A 27,710-nucleotide genomic window follows, 5' to 3' on the forward strand; every position below is an offset into this window, starting at 1 on the left:
AGAATGGCGTGAACCCAGGAGGCGGAGCTTGCAGTGAGCCGACCCGCTCTCCAGCCTGGGCGACAGAGCGAGACTCCGTCTCAAAAAAAAAAAAAAAAAAAAAAAAAGAGCTTGGGTACCCAAAGCAAGCAGCATTTCATTCTGGAATGAAAAAAATTCCAATACCCATCGCCCTTTTTGTGCCCTTGTCAATTTCTTGTCACATTTTACAGTTTCCCATTTCAGGCCCAGTAAATGCGGATGTTTATGTCTCTTTCCTGAGATTCAGATGTCTAAAGCAGTTTTCTGTGACTTTTCAAGTCAAGAGGATAACCTAACATACGGAAAGGGAATTAATTACTCGTTTTATCCTCTTCTGGAATGTTCGGAATCCATGGGTTTGGGGTGGGGCCTTGGGAGTTGGGGAAGCACCATACCCAGTGAGTTTGCACAAGCACTTTGAGGACCCACTGCCAGTGTCAGCTTTAAAATCACACTATAAAAGCCGGGGTGCGGTGGCTCACGCCTGTAATCCCAGCACTTTAGGAGGCCGAGGCAAGCAGATCACTTGAGGTCAGGAGTTCGAGACCAGCTTGGCCAATGTGGCGAAATCCCGACTCTACCAAAAATAGAAAAATTAGCCGGGCGTGGTGGCGGGCGCCTGTGGATCCAGCTACTCGGGAGAATCCCTTGAAGCCGGGAGGAGGCTGCAGTGAGCCGAGTCTACGCCACTGCACCCCAGCCTGCGTGGCACAGCGAGACTTCGACTCACAAGTAAATACATAAATAAATAAAATCACATCGTAAGAGCTCTCCCTGCCCTGTTTTTGGGTAAGGTTCAGAGTTAAACTCCGAGATAGGCCTTTACAGGACGCACAGACCTGAGGCGCCTCAGGAGGTAACTCGCAGGTAAATGGAGCGCGCTCCACCCACCCGCCACTAGGGGTCCCAGCGGTCAAGGGAATGGAATACGGGCGTCCAACGCGAAGGCACTCCGATCGCAAGGCGCGGGCTTCGCTACCGGGAAAGTCCCGGTCGGATTCCGGAAGCCGGCCACGCGTTCTGCGCAGGCGCAAACTGCTCCCAAAGTAGGAGTCGCTCCGCTCGGCGCCCCGATGCTTGCGTCATCAGCCCGCGCCGAAGTCGGAAGTGCAGTTCACGGCGCTGTTTCTTCCGGAGTCCTGGATCTGAGCAAGCGCTGTCTTATGCGTCATCATCCCGCGCAGGCACAGGAAGTGCCACACAGAGGGAACCCCTGTCGTTGTCTCGAATTCTGGGCCGGAGGCCGGCTATTGTGTCATGATTACGCGCCAATACAGGAAGTGACGATACTCCTGGCGCGCGCCGGTAGCTGTTTCTTCTCTGGCTCCGGGACCGGCGGCAGCGGCGGCGGCGTAGGGGTGAGTTCCGATTGGGCAGACCAGGTGTGGGAGCGCGGCGAGAACTGCGCACCGAGGTCTTTCTTCCGAGCAGGCCTCGGAGCGGGGCGGACCTGGTCCCGGGGGCGAGCGATACCCTGGCTTCCGCGGACAGTCTCATCCCGCACCGAACTTCGGGTGGTGGAGGCGGCGGACCCAAACGCTCTCTGGAGCCAGCGTCTGCCAGGCTGAACCTCAAGTGTGCGTGACTGCACCCAAGGAGATAGCCCACTGCCCGGGTCAGGTGGCCTTGTTCGCGAGCACATCTCGGAGCGTCTCCCCGGTCTCAAGGTGCAGCTGTCCAGTGTGCTAGTGGCTTCACGTAGTCCATGTGGTCCTTCTAGCAGATTCTGACAGTAAAAGCAGTGTTTGATGAGTGGCAGGTCATGAGTTAAGAGCCTTTAAACGGACGATCTTTAATCCGCGATCGATACTGTCACGTAGGTCGTGTTATTCTGGTTGTACAGAAGACTAAACTGAGGTGAATTACGTTACCTAAGACCATGCAAGAATGACAGAAACGAGATTTGATTTCAAGCGGTCATTTTTCAGAACGCTTTTTTGTCGCCCATGCTACAGTGCAGTGACTGTTCACAAGCGCACTTCAGCCTGGAACTCCTGGGCTCAATCGGTCCTCCTATCTCAAGCTTGCAGAGTACCTAGAACTACAGGCCCTCGGGCGCTTGCCACCTTGCCCCTGGCTTACAACTTATCCTTCTTTTTTCTTCCTTTTTTTTTTTTTTTTTTTTTTTTTTTTTTTAGATAGGGTCTTGTGCAGTGACGGGGCCTCGGCTCACTGGAACCTCCGCCTTTCGGATTCAAGCGATTCTTCTGCCTCAGCCTCCTGAGTAGCTGGGATTACAGGCATCTGCCACCACGCCCAGCTAAGTTTTGTATTTTTAGTAGAGACAGGGGTTTCGCCGTGTTGGCCAGGCTGGTCTTGAACTCCTGACTTTGTGATCCACCTGCCTCAGCCTACAACTTTTTTTTTTTTTTTAACCAAGTCTTACTTTGTCATCCAGGCTGGAGTGCAGTGGCGCAGTCTTGGCTCACCGCAGCCTTGACCTCTCTGATTCGAGTGATCCTCCTGCTTCTGCTCCCTAAGTAACAGAATACAGGCACGCGCCACCACACTCAACTAATTTTTGTGTTTTCTGTAGAGACGAGGTTTTGCCATGTTGCGCAGGCTGGTCTTGAACTCCTGAGCTCAAGTGATCCATCCGCCTTGGCCTCCCAAAGTGCTAGGGTTACTGTCTTGAGCCACTGCGCCAGGCCACAACTTCTTATTCTTAATGAGGATTTATTCTGAATGCCCAAAAGTGACTAGGTTCAAGTGTTCAGAAACAACAGAGCACCATAGCTTGCTGTGTCCTGATGTAGGCTGAATTATTTTTCTTTTTGCAGTGTTTTAACTCAAATGGGTGATGAAAAGGACTCTTGGAAAGTGAAAACTTTAGATGAAATTCTTCAGGAAAAGAAACGAAGGAAGGAACAAGAGGAGAAAGCAGAGATAAAACGCTTAAAAAATGTAAGCCATATTTTTTAAGTAAGTGGTTTTCTTAAAGGAGATTTAATTTCTTTGCCCTCATTTTTCCATTAGAACAACGCTTCTTCGGTGAAGTTCTTTTGTACTTCCAAATGTCACAGGTGAGCCCAAAATCTATTACAAAAATTAACAAAAACATTTAAATATTCAGTTGACATTAAAGGCGGATTTAACACACTAAAGCTGTATCTAGATTGAGCATACATGGAGAATAAAATATTTTGAATGTTAAGTCATTAGCAAAACTGGACTAATTTTTCTCATTTCATCATTAGTACATTCATAATACTATCTCTAAGTATTTTTAATATAGTGGGAACTTGCCTTGAAATTAATATAAATATTTTACATCTTTCTTGGTTTGCATAGTAATGTACTCGGTAAACCTTTTCAGGAATTTGGTAAGAGGCATTGGCAAAGTACCTCTTTTGCTAAGATTTGTAGCATCATTTGAGATGTTTGTGAGTACAGGCATACCTTGTTGTATTAGACTTCACTTTATCGTGCTTCACAGATTTTGTAATTTTTCCAAGTTAAAGGTGTATAGCAAACTCTGCATTGCGCGTTTTTGCAATAGCATGTGCTCACTATGTTAGAGTTTTTAAATTTTTTTTTTTTTTTTTTTTTTTTTTGAGACGGAGTCTTGCTCTGTCGCCCAGGGTGGAGTACGGTGGCGCAATCTCGGCTCACTGCAAGCTCTGCCTCCCAGGTTCACACCGTTCTCCTACCTCAGCCTCCAGAATAGCTGGGACTACAGACACCCGCCAAATTTTTTGTATTTTTAGTAGATACGGGGTTTCTCTGTGGTCTCAATCTCCTGACCTTGTGATCCGCCTGCCTCGGCCTCCCAAAGTGCTGGGATTACAGGCATGAGCCACCATGCCCGGCCGAGTTTTCTTATTTATTTATTTATTTTGAGATGGAGTCTCGCTGTGTTGCCCAGGCTGGAGTGCAGTGGCGCGATCTTGGCTCACTGCAAGCTCCACCTCCCGGGTTCATGCCATTCTCCTGCCTCAGCCTCCTGAGTAGCTGGGACTACAGGCACCCACCAATATATCCAGCTGATTTTTTGTATTTTTTACTAGAGATGGGGTCTCACCGTGTTAGCCAGGATGGTCTCAATCTCCTGACCTTGTGATCCGCCTGCCTCGGCCTCCCAAAGTGCTGGGATTATAGGCATAAGCCATCACACCCAGCATTTTTTGTTTTTTTTTTCCTGAGACAAGTCTTGCTCCATTGCCCAGGCTGGAGTGCAGTGGTGTGATCTCGGCTCATTGCCACCTCCGCCTCCTGGGTTCAAACGATTCTCCTGTCTCAGCCTCCCAAGTAGTTGGGACTACAGGTGCCTGCCACCATGCTCGACTAATTTTTGTGTTTTTAGTAGAGTTGGGCTTTCACTTTGTTGATCAGGCTGGTCTCGAACTCCTGACCTCAGGTTATCCACCTGCCTCAGAGTCCCAAAGTGCTGGGATTACAGGCGTGAGCCACCATGCCCGGCCTAAACCAAACTTTTATATGCATTGGGAAACCAAAAATTTGTGTGACTCACTTTATTGTGGTGGTCTGGAGCCAAACCCAGAATATCTCCAAGGTATGCCTCTACTATATGAGGTATCACAAAGTATTTGGTTTGTAGGATACGTCTTAAGACTCATTTTTGGCTCATATAAGCAACTAACATACTTGGCATAGAGTCTAATGTCTCTTGTCATATATGCTATTTTTTAATTTCTCAGGTTTCAGAGTACAGAGAGTTGTAATTTTTTTGTTTGTTTGTTTTGTTTTGTTTTTTGAGACGGAGTCTCGCTCTGTCACCCAGGCTGGAGTGCAGTGGCCGGATCTCTGCTCACTGCAAGCTCCGCCTCCGGGGTTTATGCCATTCTCCTGCCTCAGCCTCCCAAGTAGCTGAGACTACAGACGCCCGCCACCATGCCCGGCTAGTTTTTTGTATTTTTAGTAGAGACGGGGTTTCACCGTGTTAGCCAGGATGGTCTCAATCTCCTGACCTCGTGATCCGCCTGCCTCGGCCTCCCAAAGTGCTGGGATTACAGGCGTGAGCCACTGTGCCCGGCCGAGAGTTGTAATTTTAATGTGTTGCGATTTGAGTGAAAGTTTTTTGTTTTTTTTTTTGTCCCGAGACAGAGTCTAGCTCTGTCGCCCAGGCTGGAGTGCAGTGGTGTGATCTCGGCTCACTGCAATGTTCACTTCCCGGGTTGAAGCCGTTCTCCTGCCTCAGCCTCCGAGTAGCTGGACTTACTGGCACTGCCACCACGCCCAGCTAATTTTTGTATTTTTAGTAGAGACAGGGTTTCACTGTGTTGTCCAGGCTGGTCTCGAGCTCCTGACCTCGTGATCAGCCTGCCTCGGCCTCCCAAAGTGCTCGGATTACAAGTGTGAGCCACCGTGCCCGGCCACAAGTTGTTTATATTTTATAACACTGGCTCATTCAGAGTATATATGAAAGTTTGTTTTTGGATGTTGTCCAGGTTTGATTATTATTAAAAATACTTCTATCTATGAAGGAAAAAAAGGTATAAAGAAAATGATTAGCTTTATCTTTGCTTCTTAGTCTGATGACCGGGATTCCAAGCGGGATTCCCTTGAGGAGGGGGAGCTGAGAGATCACCGCATGGAGATCACAATAAGGAACTCCCCATATAGAAGAGAAGACTCCATGGAAGACAGGTGAGCGGATGCAGAGGTGCAAGAGCAAGCTGCGCACAGCGTGGCCTTGCAGGTCCTTCCTAGGGTTACTGTGACAACTGCCTGCTGTTGTAACTACTGAGGGGGACTCTGGTTTTTTTGAGACAGAGTCTCAGAGTCTCGCTCTGTTGCCCGCCTGGGCTGGAGTGCAGTGGTGCGATCTCCCCTCACTGCAAGCTCCGCCTTCTGGGTTCACACCATTCTCCTGCCTCACCCTCCCGAGTAGCTGGGACCGTCACCTCGCCCGGCTAATTTTCTGTATTTTTAGTAGAAATGGGGTTTCACCATGTCAAGCAGGATGGTCTCAATCTCCTGACCTTGTGATCACCAGACTCAGCCTCCCAAAATGCTGGGATTCCAGGCTTGAGCCACCTTGCCTGGCCGAGGTGTACTCTTTTCTAGAGTTACTGTGACAGGGTGTGCTGTTGTAACTGTTGAGGTTTGCTCTTTCCTAGGGTTACTGTGACACAGCATAACTATTGAGGTTTTTATGTCACAGTTGTGACTGACTCTCATGTGTTATCTGTGGCCCTCCACACCCTTGCCCCTTCTTCCTGTAAAGAACTTTGCCATGTGTTACAATGATTAATAAAATTTACTATATAGGATTTTGCACAGGCCAGGTGCGGTGGCTCACGCCTGTAATCTCAGCACTTTTGGAGGCCAAGGTGGGCTGATCACCTGAGGTCAGGAGTTGGAGACCAGTCTGACCAACATGGTGAAACCCCGTCTTAAAAGGAAAAAAAGGCCGGACACGGTGGCTCATGCCTATAATCCCATCATTTTGGGAGGCCTAGGAAGGCAGATCACGAGGTCAGGAGATCGAGACCATCCTGGCTAACACAGTGAAACCCTTGTCTTTACTAAAAATAGAAAAAATTAGCCGGGTGTGGTGGCGGCGCCTGTAGTCCTGTAGCTACTCGGGAGGCTGAGGCAGGAGAATGGCGTGATCCCAGGAGGCGGAGCTTGCAGTGAGCCGAGATGACGCTACTGCACTCCAGCCTGGGCGACAGAGTGAGACTCCGTCTCAAAAAAAAAAGACGCCTAAAGTTGGAGAGTTACTGTAATTTTTTAAATGATGTTTCAGCTTCGTTCCTATCTGAATCCTGCGTTTTTCTGGGTTGAAGAAATCTCATAATAGCCTCATGTTTCTTTGCACTTTCTCAAGCGTGACACAGTGCTGTTGTGTTTTATTTCAGAGGAGAGGAAGATGATTCTTTGGCCATCAAACCACCCCAGCAAATGTCTCGGAAAGAAAAAGCTCATCACAGAAAAGATGAAAAGAGAAAAGAGAAACGTAGGCATCGTAGCCATTCAGCAGAAGGGGGTACAAAAGCATTTACTTTCTTTGACATCATGTTCAAGTGCTGTTTCTTTCCTGTTCTTACTCTTCTGCCTTCCCCAGAGCACCACTGAAAAACTAGAGAGAGCAAACTCTGGCCGACAGCATGAGTGTGTCCCAGACCATTCAGGAGGGCTAGTCCTTTTTTCCTCTGGGGTTTTCTCTCCCCCGTTATATTGTTTGGGAGCAGTTTGTTTACATTTAAAATGCCCTTAATTCAACAAGTGTAGGAGGAAAACACCCCCAACATGGGTATTTGGTCAAGTCCAGAGAATGGGTTTGGCTTGAGCAGTTGTTTGATCTCATACCAACATGAGGAGGTTCTTACAGGTGTTAGGAAAATTGGACCTGGAGCCTGATTTAAATCTCATTATTATAAATACATTTGATGCCGGGCGCGGTGGCTCAAGCCTGTAATCCCAGCACTTTGGGAGGCCGAGACGGGCGGATCACGAGGTCAGGAGATCGAGACCATCCTGGCTAACATGGTGAAACCCCATCTCTACTAAAAAATACAAAAAACTAGCCGGGCGAGGTGGCGAGCGCCTGTAGTCCCAGCTACTCGGGAGGCTGAGGCAGGAGAATGGCATAAACCTGGGAGACGGAGCTTGCAGTGAGCTGAGATCCGGCCACTGTACTCCAGCCTGGGTAACAGAGCGAGACTCCGTCTCAAAAAAAAAAAATAAATAAATAAATACATTTGATAAATTAATGTGGCTTCATTGCACGGTGTAGAAGCCTGCTGATAGCAAAGCTTTTTTCTGTAGTCTTTACGAATAGTGATTTTTTTTTATTATAAAACTAATAATTGGCCGGGCGCGGTAGCTCAAGCCTGTAATCCCAGCACTTTGGGAGGCCGAGACGGGCGGATCACGAGGTCAGGAGATCGAGACCATCCTGGCTAACACAGTGAAACCCCGCCTCTACTAAAAAATACAAAAAACTAGCCGGGCAAGGTGGCGGGCGCCTGTAGTCCCAGCTACTCGGGAGGCTGAGGCAGGAGAATGGCGTAAACCCGGGGGGCGGAGCTTGCAGTGAGCTGAGATCCGGCCACTGCACTCCAGCCTGGGTGACAGAGCGAGACTCCGTCTCAAAAAAAAAAGAAAAAAAAAAAAAACAAAACTAATAATCATAGTTTATTCAGCGTAGAAAATTTTTAAAAGATGAATAATACGACCACGCACGGTGGCTCATGCCTGTAATCCCAGCACTTTGGAAGGCTGAGGCGGGCAGATCATGAGGTCAGGAGATTGAGACCATCCTGGCTAACACGGTGAAACCTCGTCTCTACTAAAAAATACAAAAAATTAGCCAGGCGTGGTGGCGGCGCTTGTAGTCCCAGCTACTTAGGAGGCTGAGGCAGGAGAATGGCGTGAACCTGGGAGGCGGAGCTTGCAGTGAGCAGATAACGCACCACTGCACTCCAGCCTGGGCGACAGAGCGAGACTCCCTCTCAAAAAAAAAAAAAAAAAGATGAATATTACAATTCTGCTCTTCTGTGATAGCAGAATTGTTTTTCGTTTTTCTTCTTTCTTTGTAATTACATGCTTGTTGCAGATAGTTTTCTATTTTCAAAGTTTTTTATTTAACATAAAATCATGATTATTTGGCTGGGTGCAGTGGCCCAGGCCTGTAATCCCAGCACTTTGGGAGGACAAGGACGGAGGATCGTTTGATCCCAGGAGTTCAAGACCAGCCTGGCTGATACAGGGAGACCCTGTCTCTTTAAAAAAAAAAAAAAAAAAAAAAAAGATGATTGTTACTTAACGTTAGCATCATTATTTAAATATTTAATGTTCTTGATTCAATTTCATTTTCATGTGGGTTTTTTTTTTTTTTTTTTTTGAGACGGAGTCTCACTCTTTCATCCAGGCTGGAGTGCAGTGGTGTGATTTTGGCTCGCCGCAACCTCCGCCTCCCAGATTCAAGCGATTCTCCTGCCTCAGCCTCCTTTAGTAGCTGGGATTACAGGCGCCCACCACCATGCCCGGCTAAGTTTTGTATTTTTAATACAGACAGGGTTTCACCATGTTGGCCAGGCTGGTCTTGAACTCCTGACCTCAGGTGATCCGCCCGCCCCAGCCTCCCAAAGTGCTGGGATTACACGCATGAGCCACCATGCCTGGCCTCATGTGAAATTTTTGAAGTGAGATTTCTTTGCATGACTCATTATTTCTCATTAGGGAAGCACGCTAGAGTGAAAGAAAAAGAAAGAGAGCACGAACGTCGGAAACGACATCGAGAAGAACAGGATAAAGCTCGCCGGGAATGGGAAAGACAGAAGAGAAGGGAAATGGCAAGGGAGCATTCCAGGAGAGAAAGGTGAGCGGGCTGGGTCAGTTGAGGACTTTAATGAAAGGGTTGTGGTGGTGTGTCCCGTCACAGCAATGAAGAAGAATTTGGCAATAGAAGTCACATTTGGTGCAGAAGTGGTAGATAGAAACAGCACAGTGAACACTGGACGAGGCTGACCAAGAGAACTGTCCTGAGGGAGTGAGTTTTTACTGCATCTGGAAGTCAAGAACGGGGGTAATTTGATTGAGGGAAGACAATGAAGGGATCAGAAATCTGCACGTCCGGCTGGGTGCGGTGGCTCACTTTATCCCAGCACTTTAGGAGGCTGAGGTGGGAGGATCCCTCGAGCCTGGATGGTCAAGGCTGCAGTAAGCCGTGATTGCGCTACTGCACTCCAGCCTGGTTGACAGAGTGAGACTCTGTCTCAAAAAAAAAGAAGAAGGGGGATCCCAAAAACCTTGAAACAGTCTGGAAATCGGGACACTGGACTCCTAGGACTCCTGGGCATTAGTCTGTATGTTCGTTCCCCTTTATAAGCTCAGATTCATAAGAAAGAACATCGGTGTAGCCCCGCATCTGTTTTATGAACCAGGAAAAGGCTACAGGCCAGGTGCAAGCAGGCCCATCTCTGCCTTGAGAGTGAGTCCAGAGAAAGCTTGCAAGCTGCTTCAGGAAGGGTGAGGGCGTGGGTGGCCCTTCCACTTCAGACTGGCTTTCAGCAGCCAGGGCTGGGTGCACAGCATGTAAAGATGATGAAAGGGCACTGGTTCTTGTTGATGCCAAAGAGTGTGGGAGACACTGAGGCCCAGAGGTCAAGGTCCGAGACCACTTGGGGGTGGGCAAGGTTTCAGTTGGCCAAGTTCCTGTTAGTGTGTGAAACATTCATGTAGGCCAAGCCCTGTGCCAGACACCAAGTGTGCCTTGTCCCACGAGAGTGGAGCTTGGGATAGAAGTGTGGAGGTTGGTAGATGAAATTTGGGCTGTCATTGATTTCCCAGAAGGGATAGACGGGAGAGTGAAGGAGCGAAAAGTGTTGGGGGCAGACTTGTGGGTAGGGCCAGTTGAGATCAGCCAATCCAGAACTGGGTGTGGTAGCATATGCTACTTGGGAGGCCAAGGCCAGAGGACTGCATGAGGCCAGCCTGGGCAACGTAGGGAAACCTTGTCTCTGACAAAAAACAAACTGATAAGGATAATCTGAGAAGCACCGATGCTTGAAGAACTGCTGACTGTGGGTGAAAGTAGTAAGAATCTGACCTTCTGACCTTCTGGCCTGAGAGCTGCTCCCTCTACTGCCTCCACTCTGCACTTGGGAAGCACGGAGGTTCCACTGGGACAGGGCAGCCGCAGGACCTGCAGTTTCCTTGCTGCCTTGGAAGGGGTTACTCCATTTAGAGCAGTGGGCAACCTTGACTCCTAGGAAGCCAAGGTTGAAAATTAAAATAGGCTTATGGGAAAGAATAGGGGTGGCCATAAGCTATGAGGGAGATAGATTTCACAGACAACCAGACAGGCCTCGATGGTAACAACTAAAGGGAAAACTTAGAATCCAGAACTGCTACAAATGGATCATCTAAAATACAAAGAAGTATGACAGTGTGACCCGTATTGAAGAAGATCATCAGTAGAAACTGTCTGAGTGTCCAGATGTTGAATTTAGTAAAGGCTTGGAAACAGCCTGTCTATGGAGCAGCAGAAATTATCCATTCTGAAGAACAGAGAGAAAAAACAAGAAAAATGAACAGAGCCTCAGAAACCTGTGGTACAACATCTGCTGTGCCGAAACACGTCCAATGGGGGTTCCAGGAGAGAGGAAATACATTTTTTACAGTAATGGTTAAAAACTTCCCAAATTTGAATTTAAAAAAAAATCTGCACATTGAAGAGCGCAGGAAGTTTGAACTAGAATAAATACAAAGTCACATCATAGTCAAACTGGCGAAAGCCAAAGACAAAATGTTGAAAAGCCTCAGAGAAGAATGACCAATCCCATGAAAGTGGAGCTTCAATACCGCCAGCCGCTGACTTCTTAGAAACAATGGAGGCCAGAAGGCAGTGGAGTGGCGCACTCAAACTGCTCAAAGAGAAGAACCGTCAGCCAGGAATCAAAACGGTTCTACCCAAGTGAAAGGGAATGAAAGACAGCATTCTCTGAGAAGCAAAGACTGGTGAAATTCATTGTTGGCGAGACCTGCCTTAAAGGAAATACTAAAGGAAGACCTTCAAGTTGAATGGAAATGACACCAGACGGTAACTTGAATCCTCAGGAAGGAAGGACAGGCGCTGCAGATAGCAAGTGTAGGTTGACATCAATATCCTATAAATATCTCTCCTCATATGTTAGGTTTTACTGGAACTACGGTTGTATAAAATAATTACACGGTGTTGTCATGGCATATAACACAAATGAACTGCACAAAGAAGAGAGAATGAAGCTGTATTACAACAGCTTTATATTTTACTGGAATTCAGCTAGTATTGTGAGGCATACTGTGATCTCTAGAGCAGCCACTAAGAAAACAACTTTTTAGAAATTACAAATAACAGATTAAAATGGTATGGTATGCTAAACATATGTAATTTAAAATCATAAAGGGAAGAATAAAAAAGACACGGAGCAAAGCAAAAACAGTAAATCCAAGCGTGTGTGTAATTACATGACATGTGAAAGGTCTGTGCCCCAAACAGACAGGGCCGATTATCAGATAGAAAAACAAGATCTAACTGTATGCTGTCTCCTAGAGAACGGGAAAAGGGGCAGTGTAGAAACACTAGCTCTCATAGGAGAGCTTGAATGGCTGTACTCATACCAGATAAAACATATGTTAAGAAATATTAGAAACCACCCTGGCCAACATGGTGAAACCCCATCTCTACTAAAAATACAAAAATCAACTGGGTGTGGTGGCGCATGCCTGTAATCCCAGCTCCTCGGGAGGCGCAGTTATGAGAATCACTTGAACTAGTGAGATGGAGCTTGCAGTGAGCTGAGATTGTGCCACTGCACTCCAGTCTGGGCGACAGAGCAAGACCCTGTCTCAAAAAAAAAAAGCTAGAAACAACAAGGAGCAAGGACTTCACAGCCACAAAAAGGCCAATGCAGCGGGAAGAAGCAGCAGTGACACGTGCGAATGCATCTAACCACAGAGCCCAAAATCCGTGAAGCAAACACTGATCGAATGGAAAGAAATCCATCATTTATTAATTAGAGTTGGAAATGTCAGCCGGGCACAGTGGCTCGTGCCTGCAAACCCAGCACTTTGGGAGACCAAGGTGGGCAGATCATCTGAGGTCAGGAGCTCGAGACCAGCCTGGCCAACATGGTAAAACCCCATCTCTACTAAAAGTGCAAAAATTAGCCAAGGATGCTGGCGGGCACCTGTAACACCAGCTACTCGGGAGGCTGAGGCAGGCGAATTGCTTGAACCTGGGAGGGGGAGGTTGCAGTGAGCCGAGATTGTGCCATTGCACTACAAAAGAATTAAATTAGAAATTAACAACAGAAAGAAACCTGGGGAAATCTTCAAACGTTAGGAAATCTAACAACACGATTCTGAATAACCCATGGCTCATAGAAATAATTATAAGGAAAACAAAATATTTTGGAGTAAATAAAATTGAAAACAATGTGGCCAGGCGCAGTGGTTCACGCCTGTAATCCCAACACTTAGGGAGGCCGAGGTAGGCAGATCATGAGGTCAGATCAAGACCATCCTGGCTAGCACAGTGAAACCCTGTCTCTACTAAAAATACAAAAAATTAGCCGGGCGTAGTGGCAGGCAGCTGTAGTCCCAGCCACTCAGGAGGCTGAGGCAGGAGAATGGCGTGAACCCGGGAGGCGGAGCTTGCAGTGAGTAGAGATCAGGCCACTGCACTGCAGCCTGGGTGACAAAGCAAGACTCTGTCAAGAAAAAAAAAGAAAAGAAAGTGTCAAAATTTAGAGATGCAGCTACAGCAATGCTTAGAGAAGGCACTTACATCAAAAAAGGTTATTACATTAACCAAGGCTTTCTTCACCCGAAGAGATGAGAAGGAAGGAAAGCAGCAGACCCTGCCGTGCAGAAACTATAGAGATGGCAGAACAGTCGCCCGGAGTGCTGGGTCCTGGACTACAGGTGCCCATGAGGAACGGGGTTGGTGATGGAAATGCCGAAAACTGGCTCGTGGTGACTGATGGTTGCAGAACTTCATCAATTTGCTAGAAATCATTGGATTCAGTGGTCGAATTTTATTTGTCAGCTTTTACTTTGAAGTAGTTTAGGATTCACGAGAATTTGAAAGTAGCACCTGGAATCCTGGAAGCCTCCATCCAGCCTCCTCCAGCGGTGACATCCGATGTAGACCAGCGTTGGCACAGTGCTGTGCACTGCTAGACTGGAGGCCTTTTTCCATTGTTCCCATTTCTTAGGTGTGTTCATTTCTCTGTGTGTATAGTGATACCTTTTTTTTTTTTTTTTTTTTTTTTTTTTGGAGACAGAGTCTCGCTCTGTCGCCCAGGCTGGAGTGCAGTGGCCGGATCTCAGCTCACTGCAAGCTCCGCCTCCCGGGTCTACGCCATTCTCCTGCCTCAGCCTCCCGAGTAGCTGGGACTACAGGCGCCTGCCACCTCACCCGGCTAGTTTTTTGTATTTTTTAGTAGAGACGGGGTTTCACTGTGTTAGCCAGGATGGTCTCGATCTCCTGACCTCGTGATCCGCCCGTCTCGGCCTCCCAAAGTGCTGGGATTACAGGCTTGAGCCACCGCGCCCGGCCGATACTTTTTTCTAAAAGCGTATTTTTCATATTATATCTGGGCTTAACTCTAGAAGAACACGAAAAATTGATTCTCACGGATCAATGTTAGTTATTTGGCTGCTTTATGATGCAGCCAACTGCAGATACTCGGTCACTCATAGCTCCTACATTCGCAATGACGCCTTTTTAGGGAGCTTCCCCTGCCCCTCCCTTATCATGTTCGTGCCCACATAGGTGGGAAGTGGTCTGGGGTCCATGTGCCCAGACAATCCATTGAGTCACGGTCAGCACCGGGGCCTTGGCCTGAGTCTGTGGCCTCATCCCCACTATTCCTAACAGGCTTTTCTGCTGGGGTTTTTGTTTTGTTTTGTTTTGTTTTGTTTTTAGCCTGTGCAGATTTATCTCATAGTTAATTTGGGTTTAAATTTGGTTGTCATACATACTGAAGGAAATGCTCTGTTTTAGAGCTGCTAAACAGAAATATGCCAGAACCAGTGGGGTGTCTTTTTGTTTGTTTTTCGAGACAAGGTCTCACTCCTGGTCAAGCAGTCCTCTCACCTCGGCCTCCTGAGTAGTTGGGATCAGCGGTGCACACCACCGTGCCCAGCTAGTTTTCTGATTTTTGTAGAGACGGGGTTTCACTACATCTCCCAGACTACTCGTGTGACTCACTGGGGACAGAGCTCTCAGAATGTGTATATTGGCGGGCAAAGTGGCTCATGCCTGTAATCGCAGCACTGTGGGAGGCAGAGGCAGGAGGATCACTTGAGGCCAGGAGTTCAAGACCCTGTCTCTACTAAAAATGCAAAAATTAGCCTTGTGTGGTAACACACGCCTGTAATTCCAGCAACTCGGGTGGATAAGACACGAGAATCGCTTGAACCCAGGAGGCGGAGGCTGCAGTGAGCCGAGATCGTGCCACCGCACTCCAGCCTGGGCAACTGAGTAAGACGCTGTCTCAAAAAAAAAAAAAAAGAGGCCGGGCGCGGTGGCTCAAGCCTGTAATCCCAGCACTTTGGGAGGCCGAGACGGGCGGATCACGAGGTCAGGAGATCGAGACCATCCTGGCGAACACGGTGAAACCCCGTCTCTACTAAAAATACAAAAAACTAGCCGGTGGAGGTGGTGGGCGCCTGTAGTCCCAGCTACTCGGGAGGCTGAGGCAGGAGAATGGCGTGAACCCGGGAGGCGGAGCTTGCAGTGAGCTGAGATCCGGCCACTGCACTCCAGCCCGGGCTACAGAGCAAGACTCCGTCTCAAAAAAAAAAATAAATAAAATAAAAGAAAAGCGGCCGGGCGCGGTGGCTCACACCTGTAATCCCAGCACTTTGAAAGGCTGAGGCGGGTGGATCATGTGTCAGGAGATCGGGACCATTCTGGTCAACACGGCAAAACCCCGTCTCTACTAAAAATGCGAAAATTAGCTGGGAGTGGTGGGCACCTGTAGTCCCAGCTACTCGGGAGGCTGAGGCAGGAGAATCGCTGGGACCCGGAAGGCGGAGGTTGCCGAGATTGCGCCACCGCACTCCAGCCTGGGGGACAGAGCGAGACTCCGTCCCAAAAAAAAAGGAAAGTAAAAGAAAAACTCTCCGTGTATCGAACTGCATAGAAAGCCAGTTGACAAATTTGGGCAAAAACGCGATAGCAAGCTCTCTGTTTAGAGGGAATGATGGCGTGTGCCTCTTCCAGGGACCGCCTGGAGCAGTTAGAAAGGAAGCGGGAGCGGGAGCGCAAGATGCGGGAGCAGCAGAAGGAGCAGCGGGAGCAGAAGGAGCGCGAGCGGCGGGCGGAGGAGCGGCGCAAGGAGCGGGAGGCCCGCAGGGAAGGTAGGCGGCGCGGCGGCGGCTGCGCTCGGCGGACGCGTGTCTGCTGCCCCCTGGTGTCGGGCACTTGCTCTCACAGGCGGGTGCTTGGTCCCTGTGCTCGGTTTTGCCCCCGCCTTTTTTTGGGAGAGTTTTGCTCTTGTCACCCAAATTGAAGTGCAATGGCGCGATCTCGGCTCCCTGCAACCTCTGCCTCCTGGGTTCACGTGATTCTGCCTCAGCCTCCCGAGTAGCAGGGATGACAGGCACCCGCCACCATGTTCAGCTCATTTTTTGTATTTTTAGTAGAGACAGGGTTTCACCATGTTGACCAGGCTTGTCTCGAACTCTAGACCTCAAGTGATCCACCTGCCTCGGCCTCCCAAAGTGTTGGGATCACAGGCCTGCCCCTGCCTTTTTATTTTTTTTTAAGACGGAGTCTCGCTCTGTCACCCAAGCTGGAGCCCCGTGGTACTATCTCGGCTCACTGCAACCTCCGCCTCCAGGGTTCAAGCAATCCTCCTGCCTCAGCCTGTGGAGTAGCTGGGTTTACAGGCGCCCGCCAGCACGCCCAGCTAATTTTTTATTTTTCGTGGAGACAGGGTTTCGCCATATTGGCCAGGCTGGTCGCAAACTCCTGACATCAAGTGATCCGCCTGCCTCTACCTCTCCAAGTGCTAGGATTACAGGCATGAGCCACCGCAGCTGGCCACCCCTTCCTTTTTTATTTCCCCAGTTTTTAGAAACTGTGATAAAACATGTATATTGTAAAATGTACCATCTTCACTATTTCTTTTTTTTTTTTTTTTTTTTTTTTGAGACGGAGTCTCGCTCTGTCGCCCAGGCTGGAGTGCAGTGGCCGGATCTCAGCTCACTGCAAGCTCCGCCTCCCTGGTTTACGCCATTCTCCTGCCTCAGCCTCCCGAGTAGCTGGGACTACAGGCGCCTGCCACCTCGCCCGGCTAGTTTTTTTGTATTTTTTAGTAGAGACGGGGTTTCACTGTGTTAGCCAGGATGGTCTCGATCTCCTGACCTCGTGATCCGCCCGTCTCAGCCTCCCAAAGTGCTGGGATTACAGGCTTGAGCCACCGCGCCCGGCCTCATCTTCACTATTTCAAGTGTAGAATTCAGTGGTATTAATGCATTCACAGTGTTGTGCAACCATCTATCCACAGAACTCTCTTCTTGTAGAATTAACACCATCCCCATCAAACAGCAACTTCCTGTCCCCAGTCCCGGCACCCACCATCCCACTTTCTTTCAGTTTGGCTGCTCGGGATGCCGCTTGTGAATGGAATCGCAGTCATTGTCCTTTTGTGACCGGCTCACTCAGCAAAGTCCTCGGGGCGTCGTGCTGTGGTGGGGGTCGGCGGGCCCTTCCTTCTGCACCCTTGGAGGAGGAGGAGGAGGCGGCGGTGGCAGCCAGCCGCCTCACCAAGCTTTGTTACCTCTTAGCCTTACTGCCTCCCCCTCATTTTCCACATAATTGTCTTGTGTTCAGTTGTTTTTGGTAGAGAAATGTTTAAATTCCTCTCTCATTTATGTTTTATATCTCTCGACTTTCTGATTACAGTAACGATTACACTGAACATCCTGCAGTTATAATGCACTAGTTCGAATTGAATGCCAAGTTAACTGCAGTAAAATACAAAAACTTGACTCGGGGAGTGTATATTCAGGGCAACTTAAATCTATGCTCCCAGGCTGCAGCCCTTTGAAATAAAAACACAATGAAGAAAACAAAAAACAAACTGCTTCTTTAGCAGTTCCACTCCCACTTCCTGTCGACATCACTAGATCACATTTATACATTGTCCATAAATGATGACATCTTTATGCATTGTCCATAAACTTAATAATCCCTTTTTAAATGCATTAGCCTGTTAAACTATGTAGAAAACAAAAAGTGGAGTTAAAAATCATTGTCACAACAATGCTTTTTGATTAATAATTGCTGCTTTTTAAATGTGTTAATCTTTTAAGTTATATAGAAGATAAAAAGTAGAGTTCTAAAACACTGTTACAATAACACGAGCTTTTATAGTTACCCACGTCCTCACCTTAATGGAGATCTTTATTTCTTCACCCAGCTTCCGGTTTCTGTCTCGCGTCCTTTCATTACACCCCACACAACTCCCTGGAGCTTATTCTTCAGGGCAGGTCTAGGTCTAGCAGTAATGAACTTCCCTCTGCTTTTGTTTATCTGGGAATATCCTCATTTCTGTCTCACCTTCGAAGGAAAGTTGCTGGATACGTGGTTCTTGGTTGATAATTTTTTTGTTGTTTTGAGACAGAGTCTTGTTCGGTTGTCCAGGATGGAGTGCAGTGGAGCAATCATAGCTCACTGCAACCTCGAACTCCTGGGCACAAGTAATCTTCCCACCTCAGCCTCCCACGTGGCTGGGACGACAGGCATGTGGCACCACACTCGGCTCATTTTTCAGTAGAAACAAGGTCTCCCTGTATTGCCCAGGCTGCTCTTGAATTCCTGGGCTCAAGGAACCCTCATGCCTAGCTGACAGTTTTTCCTTTTCACTTACAATATTTCAGCCCATTGTCTTCTGGCCTCCAAAGTTTCTGGTGAGAAATCTGATGATCTTATTGAGGATCCCTTGGATTCTTTTAAGATTCTCTTTGGCTTTGGCTTTCAACTGTTTAATAATGGGTTTTCGTGTGGGTCTCTGGATTTCATTCTACCTGGAGTTCATTGAGCCTCTCTAATGTTTATATTCATGTTTTTCATCAAATGTGGGGGGTTTTAAGTAATTCTTCAGATACCCTCTCTGTTCCTCTCCTGCTTCCTGGACTCCCACGGATCTGTTGGGGTCCCCGAGGCCCCTGAGCACTGCTCACTTTTCTTCAGTCTCTTCTGCTTTTTCCTCAGACAACGTGATTTTATTGTTGTATCTTCAGGCTCACCAATTATTTCCTCTGCCTGCTCCATCTGCTTGTGAGTTTCTATTGTGAATATTTACTTTTTAGTGTTTATTGTGAATATGTACTTATTAGCTCTGGAATTTCTCTCTGGTTTCTCGTTGAATCTTCTGTCTCTGTTGATATTTCCGGTGTGTTCACGCGTCATTTTCTTGACTTTCTCCACATCTTCCTTTTGTTCTCTGAGGAACTGAAGGTTAAGACAGTTCGTTAAGTCTTCGTCTGGGACATCTACCATCAGGTGATTTTCAGGAACGGTGTCTTGTTGGCTTATTTTTTTTCCCTCTGAATGGGACATACTCTCCTATTTCTTTGTTTCTCTTGTGTTTTTCTTAGTCAAAAAAATGGACATTTGAATCTCATGATGCGATTCTTCCTGGTCACCACTCAAGGCTGTGCACGTGCTGGTTTGGTCGTGCTGGGCTGTGTCTGGGGTCGGCCTGTTGTGGAAACTCGGGCTCTTCAGGGGTCTTTTCCGAGCCTATGCCTTTCCCTGGTCATGTGCAGACACTCTTTAACGTTCCCGTCAATACAGCTGTTTTTAATGTTCTTGTCCTGAGGTGTCTGCCTCCTAAAGGGGGAAAAGAGAGAAATGAAGGGGGCAAAGGGGGATGTGGCATTCATGCCCTGGAAGTACCTTCAGCCTGGGGGACAGCCGTGGCTGCTGCCTCTTCATGCCTCTGGGGTGGGACGCACAGTCATCACACCGACCTCGGGTGTGCGTGTCCGTCTGCCCACCTCAATCCGTCTACCCACGTGTGTCCGTCTGCCCTCCTGGGTCTGGCGAGCTGCATGCAGGCTGCTGCCTGCCACGGGGGGAGTGGGGTGGGAGCCACTAAATGTGTGAAGAGGTGACGTTGATTCATGAATCACAATTTACTCGCCAAGATTTCCCCTGAAGTTGCAAACCTTCAATAGACTACAGAGCACTTCGGTAGTTGCACAGGACTGATCCTGTGAAGCAACTGCTATCTAGGTGGGGAGACTGATTCCCAGCGCTTCCTACTCCATCTTTCCAGAATCTTCTCCCGCCCCTTCCTTTTTGACCAGTGAAGATCAGTCTAGAAGGTCCACCTGGGTCCTTGGGCTCACGGCCTCCAGGTTGGAGCTTTTTCTCCCTGGGCTTCTTAGCCTCTGACCCCGATGCCGTCAGCACCGTGTGTGCGCTGTGGGTGTGTCTGCCAGGTGTGGGTGTGGGAGACGAGGCAGCTGTGCCCAGGTGGGGCCTTTTGAGGAAGGCAGTGTTGCTAGTGCCATCTCCCTCTCTGCCCTGCACGCCAGTGTCCGCACATCACCGAACGATGAGAGAGGACTACGGCGACAAAGTGAAAGCCAGCCACTGGAGTCGAAGCCCGCCGCGGCCGCCACGGGAGCGGTTCGAGTTGGGAGACAGCCGGAAGCCAGGTGAGGCCAGGCCGGCGCCTGCGCAGAAGGCAGCACAGTGTGAGTCTTTTCTGGGGGATGTTTGGCATAAATTTGTAAGATTCGTGTAATGAAAGCCCAGCTAAGTAATGTCTTCAGAAGAAAATGATAGATGTGCTGGCTGAAGTCCTCTCGTGTTGTGAGAGAGACCGTGAGTGTCTGTGTGCAACCAGGACACAGGACGTGTGTTTATCCGCTGGGACCTTTGCCACTGGCCCCATTAGAGAAGTGACTTCCAGCATCTGTGGATAAGCTGGTTTCTTACCAAGCGAAGTTAATCATGCGAAAGGCACTAGTTTTGGGGTGGTGTTACCTTGTTTGTTTAAAAAGCATTTCCCCAAATTCACTTTTAATGGTTTATTTCATAAGTAAAAGAAGAGAAAATGGAAGAAAGAGACCTGCTGTCCGACTTACAGGACATCAGCGACAGCGAGAGGAAGACCAGCTCAGCCGAGTCCTCATCAGGTACCTGGAACCGCCTGGCCAAGGCCTTGACCGCTGCTGCCAGGAAGGCCCAAGTTCACCCTCCGCTCTGCTGTCTTTCTACAGCGGAATCAGGCTCAGGTTCTGAGGAGGAAGAGGAGGAGGAGGAAGAGGAGGAGGAGGAAGGAAGCACCAGTGAAGAATCAGAGGAGGAGGAGGAGGAGGAGGAAGAGGAGGAAGAGGAGACCGGCAGCAACTCTGAGGAGGCGTCAGAGCAATCTGCCGGTGAGTCACCACGATGACTGTGTGAGGTGTTGTGACTTCACTGTAGTGTTAGAAACTGCAGAGAAATAGCTGGTGGGCGGGGGAGTTGAAACTCCCTTCTATCTAGGACTTTCTCAGGACACCTCCACGTCGATTCTTTTGTTTGTTTTTTGAGACGGAATCTTGCTCTGTTGCCCAGGCTGGAGTGCAATGGCACGATCTCAGCTCACTGCAACCTCCGCCTCTCGGGTTCAAGTGATCCCTCCTGCCTCATCCTCCCAAGTAGCTGGGACTACAGGCGTGGGCCACCATACCCGGCTAATTTTTGTATTTTTAGTCGAGTCAGGGTTTCACCATGTTGGCTAGGCTGGTCTCGAACTCCTGACCTCAGGTGATCCACCCGCCTCGGCCTCCCAAAGTGCTGGGATTACAGGTGTGAGCCACCGCGTCCGGCCTCAGTGTCGATTCTTGGGAACACTTGTTGCTTAGCTGAAGCGGAGCCCGCATCCTGCCTGTGATAGCACTCACCCCAGTGCCGGTCTGAGCAGACGCTTCCTTTCTCTTGCAGAAGAAGTAAGTGAGGAAGAAATGAGTGAAGATGAAGAACGAGAAAATGAAAACCACCTCTTGGTTGGTAAGAGGCCTCCCTGGAGACAGAGCACCCTCCTTGTCTGTCTCCAAGTGCAGCGGCCCTCTCTTAAGACGGCCGGTCCTGCAAGGCATGGGGCACGCCAGGGGCCGGGAGGCTGCCTGATTCATTGGCCGCTCCAGTCTGTGCCGGTGGGGCCCGAGTTCCTCAGTGAGGCACAGTGCTAACCAAGGACGTCCTGTGTGCCCAGCAGGGCCGAGGAGCTAGGAAGCCCAGTCCCAGTTCCCCACAGGGGAGGCCAGTCAGATGGTGGCTCGGCCTGTCCCTGCAGAGTGGAGGCCTGCCCTGGCCTCCGGCCGGCAGTGAGGCTGTGTCTTCCGCCTGGGGGACATGGATCCAGGCGTGTCCCCCGCAGGACACCGCGTACCTCCTCCCAGCTCAGCATCTGGGCGCTTTTTCAGTCGAGCCCGCCAGCGCTCCTAGGCCTCAGTGCCCTGGGTCCAGGGGGCGAGAGCCCAGCACCAGCACCTCCCAGCAGGACACAGGGCAGCCCTGCCACATGCTTCATGTCCCTGGGGCAGGAGGAGGTTCGTGATCTTTGCTTGTCTTAGCTTCATAATTAGGTTCACCTTTTCCAGTTCCAGAGTCACGGTTTGACCGAGATTCCGGGGAAAGTGAAGAAGCAGAGGAAGAAGTGGGTGAGGGGACGCCGCAGAGCAGCGCCCTGACAGAGGGCGACTACGTGCCCGACTCCCCGGCCCTGTCACCCATCGAGCTCAAGCAGGAGCTGCCCAAGTACCTGCCGGCCCTGCAGGTCAGGCCCTCCCCTCGCCCCGGGCCGCTCGCTGTCTGCATTGGCAGTTGGAGTTACCGCAGGGGCTGAGCGAAGCCTGGCCCCGTGTTGGCGTCTGTCTCCTCACAGGGCTGCTGGGCCCACCGGGGCAGTGAGGGGCAGGCACAGCCGCTGGCCCCTCGTGCTTCTGGGTCCCGCCTCTTTCTCGTGCTGGACGGAACTGGGTGGACAGGGAGGTGCCCGCAGCTTGGAAGGCAGGCAGCCTGGGCGTGCGGCTGCCCTGCTGTCACTGCCACCTGAGCTGTGTCCTCCTCCGCGCTGGAGAACAGTGCCCTCCAGTTGACCCCTGCGTGGGTGGGTTATGTAGGCATCAAGGCCTTGTTACCAGCATCTGTGCAGGGCTTGGATGGTGGCTGCGGGAGTCAGTGTAGATGTGTGTGGCCAGAAGCCTTTTGTTCAGGCAGCTATCAGTGAGGCAGGATATTGCTTGGAGCGATTTGGAAGGGACAGGCCTGAGAAGGTGCCAGTGGCCTCGGGGGCCTAGGAGACCGGCAGGGACTCGGCCCCTCCGTGGTGCCTGTGGGTGGAGAGGTTCTCTCTGGCACATGCGGCCTCTGTCGACTGCTCTCTGCATTGTGAGCGCCTCTGCCCCTCAGTGTTCCTGAGCATGGGCGTTGGGCCACAGGCCACCCCGAGTATGTGACATCCGGCCTGGGCACCGGCCCCAAGGTACACCCAGGGGGAGGTGCCCTGGCATGGGGCGCCGTGCTGCACCTGGCAGGTAGTGCCCGTCCTCAGTGTCATCCTGGTACAAGCAGGGGACACACCCAGTTTGACAGGAACACTCTCTGGATGGCCTTTTTTTTTGGAGACTGGGTCTGGCTCTGTCACCCAGGCTGGAGTGGAGTGGCTTAATCATAGCTCACTGCAGCCTACACCTCCCAGGCTCAGACAATCCTCCCATCTCAGCCTCCTGAGTAGCTAGAACTACAGGCGCAATCTACCATGCCTGGCTAAGTTTTTAATTTTGTAGAACACAGTTTTGTCCGGGCACAGTGGCTCACGCCCATAATCCCAACACTTTGGGAGGCCGAGGTGGTGGGTGGATCATGAGGTCAGGAGTTTGAGACCAGCCTGACCAACATGGTGAAACCCCATCTCTACTAAAAATACAAAAATTAGGCCGGAAGCGGTGGCTCAAGCCTGTAATCCCAGCACTTTGGGAGGCCGAGACGGGTGGATCACGAGGTCAGGAGATCGAGACCATCCTGGCTAACACGGTGAAACCCCATCTCTACTAAAAATACAAAAAACTAGCTGGGCGAGGTGGTGGGCGCCTGTAGTCCCAGCTACTTGGGAGGCTGAGGCAGGAGAATGGCGTGAACCCGGGAGGCGGAGCTTGCAGTGAGCTAAGATCTGGCCACTGCACTCCAGCCTGGGCAACGGAGCGAGACTCCGTCTCAAAAAGAAAAAAAAATACAAAAATTAGCCAGGCGTGGTGGCGCGTGCCTGTAATCCCAGCTACTCAGGAGGCTGAGGCAGGAGAATCGCTTGAACCCAGGAGGTGGAGCTTGCAGTGAGCCGAGATCTCGCCATTGCACTCCAGCCTGGGTAACAGAGCGAGACTCCATCTCAAAAAAGAAAAAAGAAAAGAAAACAGTCTTGCTGTGTTGGCGAGGCTGGTCTTGAACTCCTAGGCTCAAGCAATCCTGCCTTGCCCTCCCGAAGTGCTGGAGTTACAGGCCTGAGCCCTCACACCCGGCTGGGATGGCCTTTTGTTCACACTGGTTTTGTTTCATAATAAAGTGTCACATGGTCTTGCAAGGAAACAGACTTTGAGAACTGAGCTGCTCCTGGCCCTACCCCCTGCCCAGTCCCACAGCTCTGCCCTGCACCCGCCCTGCGCCAGGTGTGCCGTGCCCGTGGACGCAGCTGCCCTCCTTCCAGCTGGCATGGCCACTGAGACCTCACATAGCCGCTCCCTCCCCAGGGCTGCCGGAGCGTCGAGGAGTTCCAGTGCCTGAACAGGATCGAGGAGGGCACCTATGGAGTGGTCTACAGAGCAAAAGATAAGAAAACAGGTGGGTGGAGTCCCGGCTCACCCCACAAAGACAAGGGGAAGTGGGGCAAGGCCTGGCCGCCCGAGAGGTCCTGCCTCACCTGAGCAGCTACTGGAGGTTGGACCTCTCAGCGTCTCTAGAAGCCAGAGGTCAGCCTGGCCCTGGGGCTTTGCCACTCCCTCGCAGTAGCAGGTGGCCTGCCCCACAGGGCTGAGACCCAGCGCGTGGAGTGGTCTGCGCCAGGGCTGGTCTGCAGGTTTGCATTCCCAGCGTCCCGCCCAGCAGGTGTGTGAGCCGGGGACTCTTGGGGAGTCAGCCACTGGGATCCCAGGTAAGGCCAGCTCTGTTGGGGAAGTTGACATGGAGTCAGTGTGGCCGCTGGGATCCCAGGTGGCTGTAGGTGGCTGTGGGTGTCCGTGGTGCGTTGAGAGTGTGGAAGCCTTTGGTCCGTTGGTGTTGCCATGACTTCGGCTGGGCGTTCTCCTGGTGCCCACGTGCCGCCACCTAGAACGAGACCCCCCTCTGTGAAATGCACTTTGGGCACTGCCTGTGATCCTCACTGAGCAAGTCCACAAAACCACTGTTGGTGCCGTGATTTTGAGAATGCCTCTCAGTGCCGTCTGTTTTCTTCACAGATGAAATTGTGGCTCTGAAGCGGCTGAAGATGGAGAAGGAGAAGGAGGGCTTCCCTATCACGTCGCTGAGGGAGATCAACACCATCCTCAAGGCCCAGCATCCCAACATCGTCACCGTTAGAGTGAGCATGGCCCCACCACGCACAGCCCCGGGTAGAAGCTTTTCCCACGGCCCCATGTTGTCCTGGTGCTGTCCTGGGGCCAGGTGCTTCCCTGCGCTTAGCGGAGCCCTTCACAGACCACACAGAAGCAAGCATTCGCCCCCCGGGTGGCACTGGAGGTCCTACTGTCCCTCAGCATCTGCTCCCGGGTTCAGGTGGTGGCAGGGGTTGGGGGGCCCTGAGGTGCCCACAGAGCCATGCCCTGCAGGAGATCGTGGTGGGCAGCAACATGGACAAGATCTACATCGTGATGAACTACGTGGAGCACGACCTCAAGAGCCTGATGGAGACCATGAAGCAGCCCTTCCTGCCAGGTACAGCCCCAGGCCTCTTGGCACACAAGCGGGAGCAGTGTCCTGGTCACCCCCGCGGTGACACTGCTGCAGGGAGGGCCAGCTGCATCCACAGGGAAAGCCCTGAGAAGCCTCTGTTGCTGCTGAGGCGAGTGGGCCACCCTGAATGCCCTGGGCTGGGGGCGGTCGGGTCCACATGGGAGCCTGTCTCCCTCCCTCCCAGGGGAGGTGAAGACCCTGATGATCCAGCTGCTGCGGGGGGTGAAGCACCTGCACGACAACTGGATCCTGCACCGTGACCTCAAGACGTCCAACTTGCTGCTGAGCCACGCCGGCATCCTCAAGGTGAGCCTCCCCCACCACCCACCGAGCGGCCCATCCCGGAGAGACCTGCCCGGGCCCATCCACAGCCGCCCATCTGTCCTTGCAGGTGGGTGACTTCGGGTTGGCGCGGGAGTACGGATCTCCTCTGAAGGCCTACACCCCGGTCGTGGTGACCCTGTGGTACCGCGCCCCAGAGCTGCTGCTTGGTGCCAAGGTGAGTCCTGGGCATCTGAGAGCCTCCCCTGCCCCCCATGCAGTCTCCCACAGCTCCGCGGGCCCTGGCCCTCCTGAGCGCCTCTCCTGTCCTCGTAGGAATACTCCACGGCCGTCGACATGTGGTCGGTGGGCTGCATCTTCGGGGAGCTGCTGACTCAGAAGCCTCTGTTCCCAGGGAAGTCGGACATCGATCAGATCAACAAAGTGTTCAAGGTGGGTCTGGGCCCCGCTGCAGTTGTGCTGTGGGGTTGTGGAGGAGCCTCAGGAATGGGGCTGGGGGGCACACAGGTGCTGGGTTGAGATGGGGACCGGGGCCACCGAGAGCCCTCCTGGTGGTTTGTCTTCTCTACTGGGACACAGGTGCCAACACCATGGGCCACGTGGCGTGGCTGTTGAAACGCCTCTGTCTTTCAGGACCTGGGGACCCCCAGTGAAAAAATCTGGCCCGGCTACAACGAGCTCCCCGCAGTGAAGAAGATGACCTTCAGCGAGTACCCCTACAACAACCTCCGCAAGCGCTTTGGGGCCCTGCTCTCAGACCAGGGCTTCGACCTCATGAACAAGTGAGCCCCGTGCAGCCGGGCAGCGGGAGGTCCCAAGCCATAGTGGTGGCTTCCCGGTCCCAGGCCCACCTGCTGGCTCAGCACTTTCCAGAACTGTTCTGGTGCCTGGTGCCCCATGCCCTGAGCCCTGTCCCAACACAGCCCATCTCTGGGGGACCCAGTGGAGCACTCGAGCACCTCCTGGGCCTCTGGTCCCCTCCCCCCAGGTTCCTGACCTACTTTCCCGGGAGAAGGATCAGCGCTGAGGATGGCCTCAAGCACGAGTATTTCCGCGAGACCCCCCTCCCCATCGATCCTTCCATGTTCCCCACGTGGCCCGCCAAGAGTGAGCAGCAGCGTGTGAAGCGGGGCACCAGCCCGAGGCCCCCTGAGGGAGGCCTGGGCTATAGCCAGCTGGTGAGGGGCCTGGCTGGTGGGGCGTGCCCAGAGGTGGGGCTGGCTTGGGCAGGGTCCTCACGGTAGCCGACTCGTCCTAGGGTGACGACGACCTGAAGGAGACGGGCTTCCACCTTACCACCACGAACCAGGGGGCCTCAGCCGCGGGCCCCGGCTTCAGCCTCAAGTTCTGAAGGTCACAGTAGACCCCGTCATGGGGAGAACTCAGCCGGGACCACAGGCGCGGCTACTGCGGCTGGAGCTGCCATGAGACTCAGAACTCCTCATCTTATTTCGTGTTCCACGTTTTGTTTTTGTATTTTGGTTTGTAAATTTGTAGAATTAAATCATTTTCCTTGTTGTGGAGGAAAGAGCTGTGTTTTCAGGTCTCCCTGACTTGCCCAGGGAGGAGAGGGTGGGCATCTGCGGGCACCTACTTGGGGCAGCACAAACCCCCACACGCCCTGTCCCACTCTCGACACACCGGGCTGGCTGGGCCGTGATTTGGAGCAGGTGGGGGTCGGGTCGATTGTTTCATCTTTGGAGCTGGAGACCTGTTTCTGTGTTGGGATGAGTGATGCTTTCCTGCCCCAACTCGCTCGTCCAGACCAACCCTGTCCACACAGGCCCCCGGCCCCCAACTCCCAGCCCCAGGTATTCTGGCAGCCTCAGCAGGTTTTTATACAAGGTTGTTACGAGTTTTAAAATGTATTAAAATATTCTTGGAGGAAAGCTCCCCGTGTTCTTCTTTCAGTAGCCCGGGACCATGTGTGAGAGGGCAGTCGCAGACCACCAGGCTCTAGGGGAAGAGGGTGGGGTGGGTGGCTGTGGCCTCTGAC

The 27,710-nt window shown here is 51.4% G+C and overlaps 1 protein-coding gene across 46 annotated transcripts; it reads left to right on the plus strand.

Annotated features, from left to right (window-relative positions):
• Positions 1 to 1,332: 1,332 nt before the first annotated feature.
• Positions 1,333 to 27,603, plus strand: CDK11B (cyclin dependent kinase 11B). Of its 46 annotated transcripts, XM_074023045.1 has the most exons (23): positions 1,333 to 1,379; positions 1,453 to 1,688; positions 2,802 to 2,925; positions 2,998 to 3,044; positions 5,513 to 5,628; positions 6,846 to 6,973; positions 9,172 to 9,310; positions 15,707 to 15,843; positions 20,035 to 20,157; positions 20,545 to 20,640; positions 20,725 to 20,883; positions 21,431 to 21,496; positions 22,090 to 22,265; positions 24,235 to 24,325; positions 24,513 to 24,635; positions 24,940 to 25,061; positions 25,309 to 25,414; positions 25,617 to 25,738; positions 25,824 to 25,931; positions 26,030 to 26,146; positions 26,348 to 26,496; positions 26,703 to 26,892; positions 26,973 to 27,603. In XM_074023045.1, the coding sequence occupies exons 4-23, from the start codon at positions 3,036 to 3,038 to the stop codon at positions 27,063 to 27,065; spliced, it is 2,370 nt and encodes a 789-aa protein (XP_073879146.1). In that variant the 5' UTR covers positions 1,333 to 1,379; positions 1,453 to 1,688; positions 2,802 to 2,925; positions 2,998 to 3,035; the 3' UTR covers positions 27,066 to 27,603. The 46 variants fall into 46 exon arrangements, with proteins under 46 accessions (XP_073879146.1, XP_073879135.1, XP_073879142.1 ...); XM_074023034.1 differs by having other exon boundaries at positions 1,333 to 1,688; positions 20,035 to 20,196; XM_074023041.1 differs by having other exon boundaries at positions 1,333 to 1,688.
• Positions 27,604 to 27,710: the final 107 nt, after the last annotated feature.

The sequence above is a fragment of the Macaca fascicularis genome, chromosome 1, assembly GCF_037993035.2.
Source record: "Macaca fascicularis isolate 582-1 chromosome 1, T2T-MFA8v1.1".
Taxonomy (NCBI): Eukaryota; Metazoa; Chordata; class Mammalia; order Primates; family Cercopithecidae; genus Macaca; species Macaca fascicularis.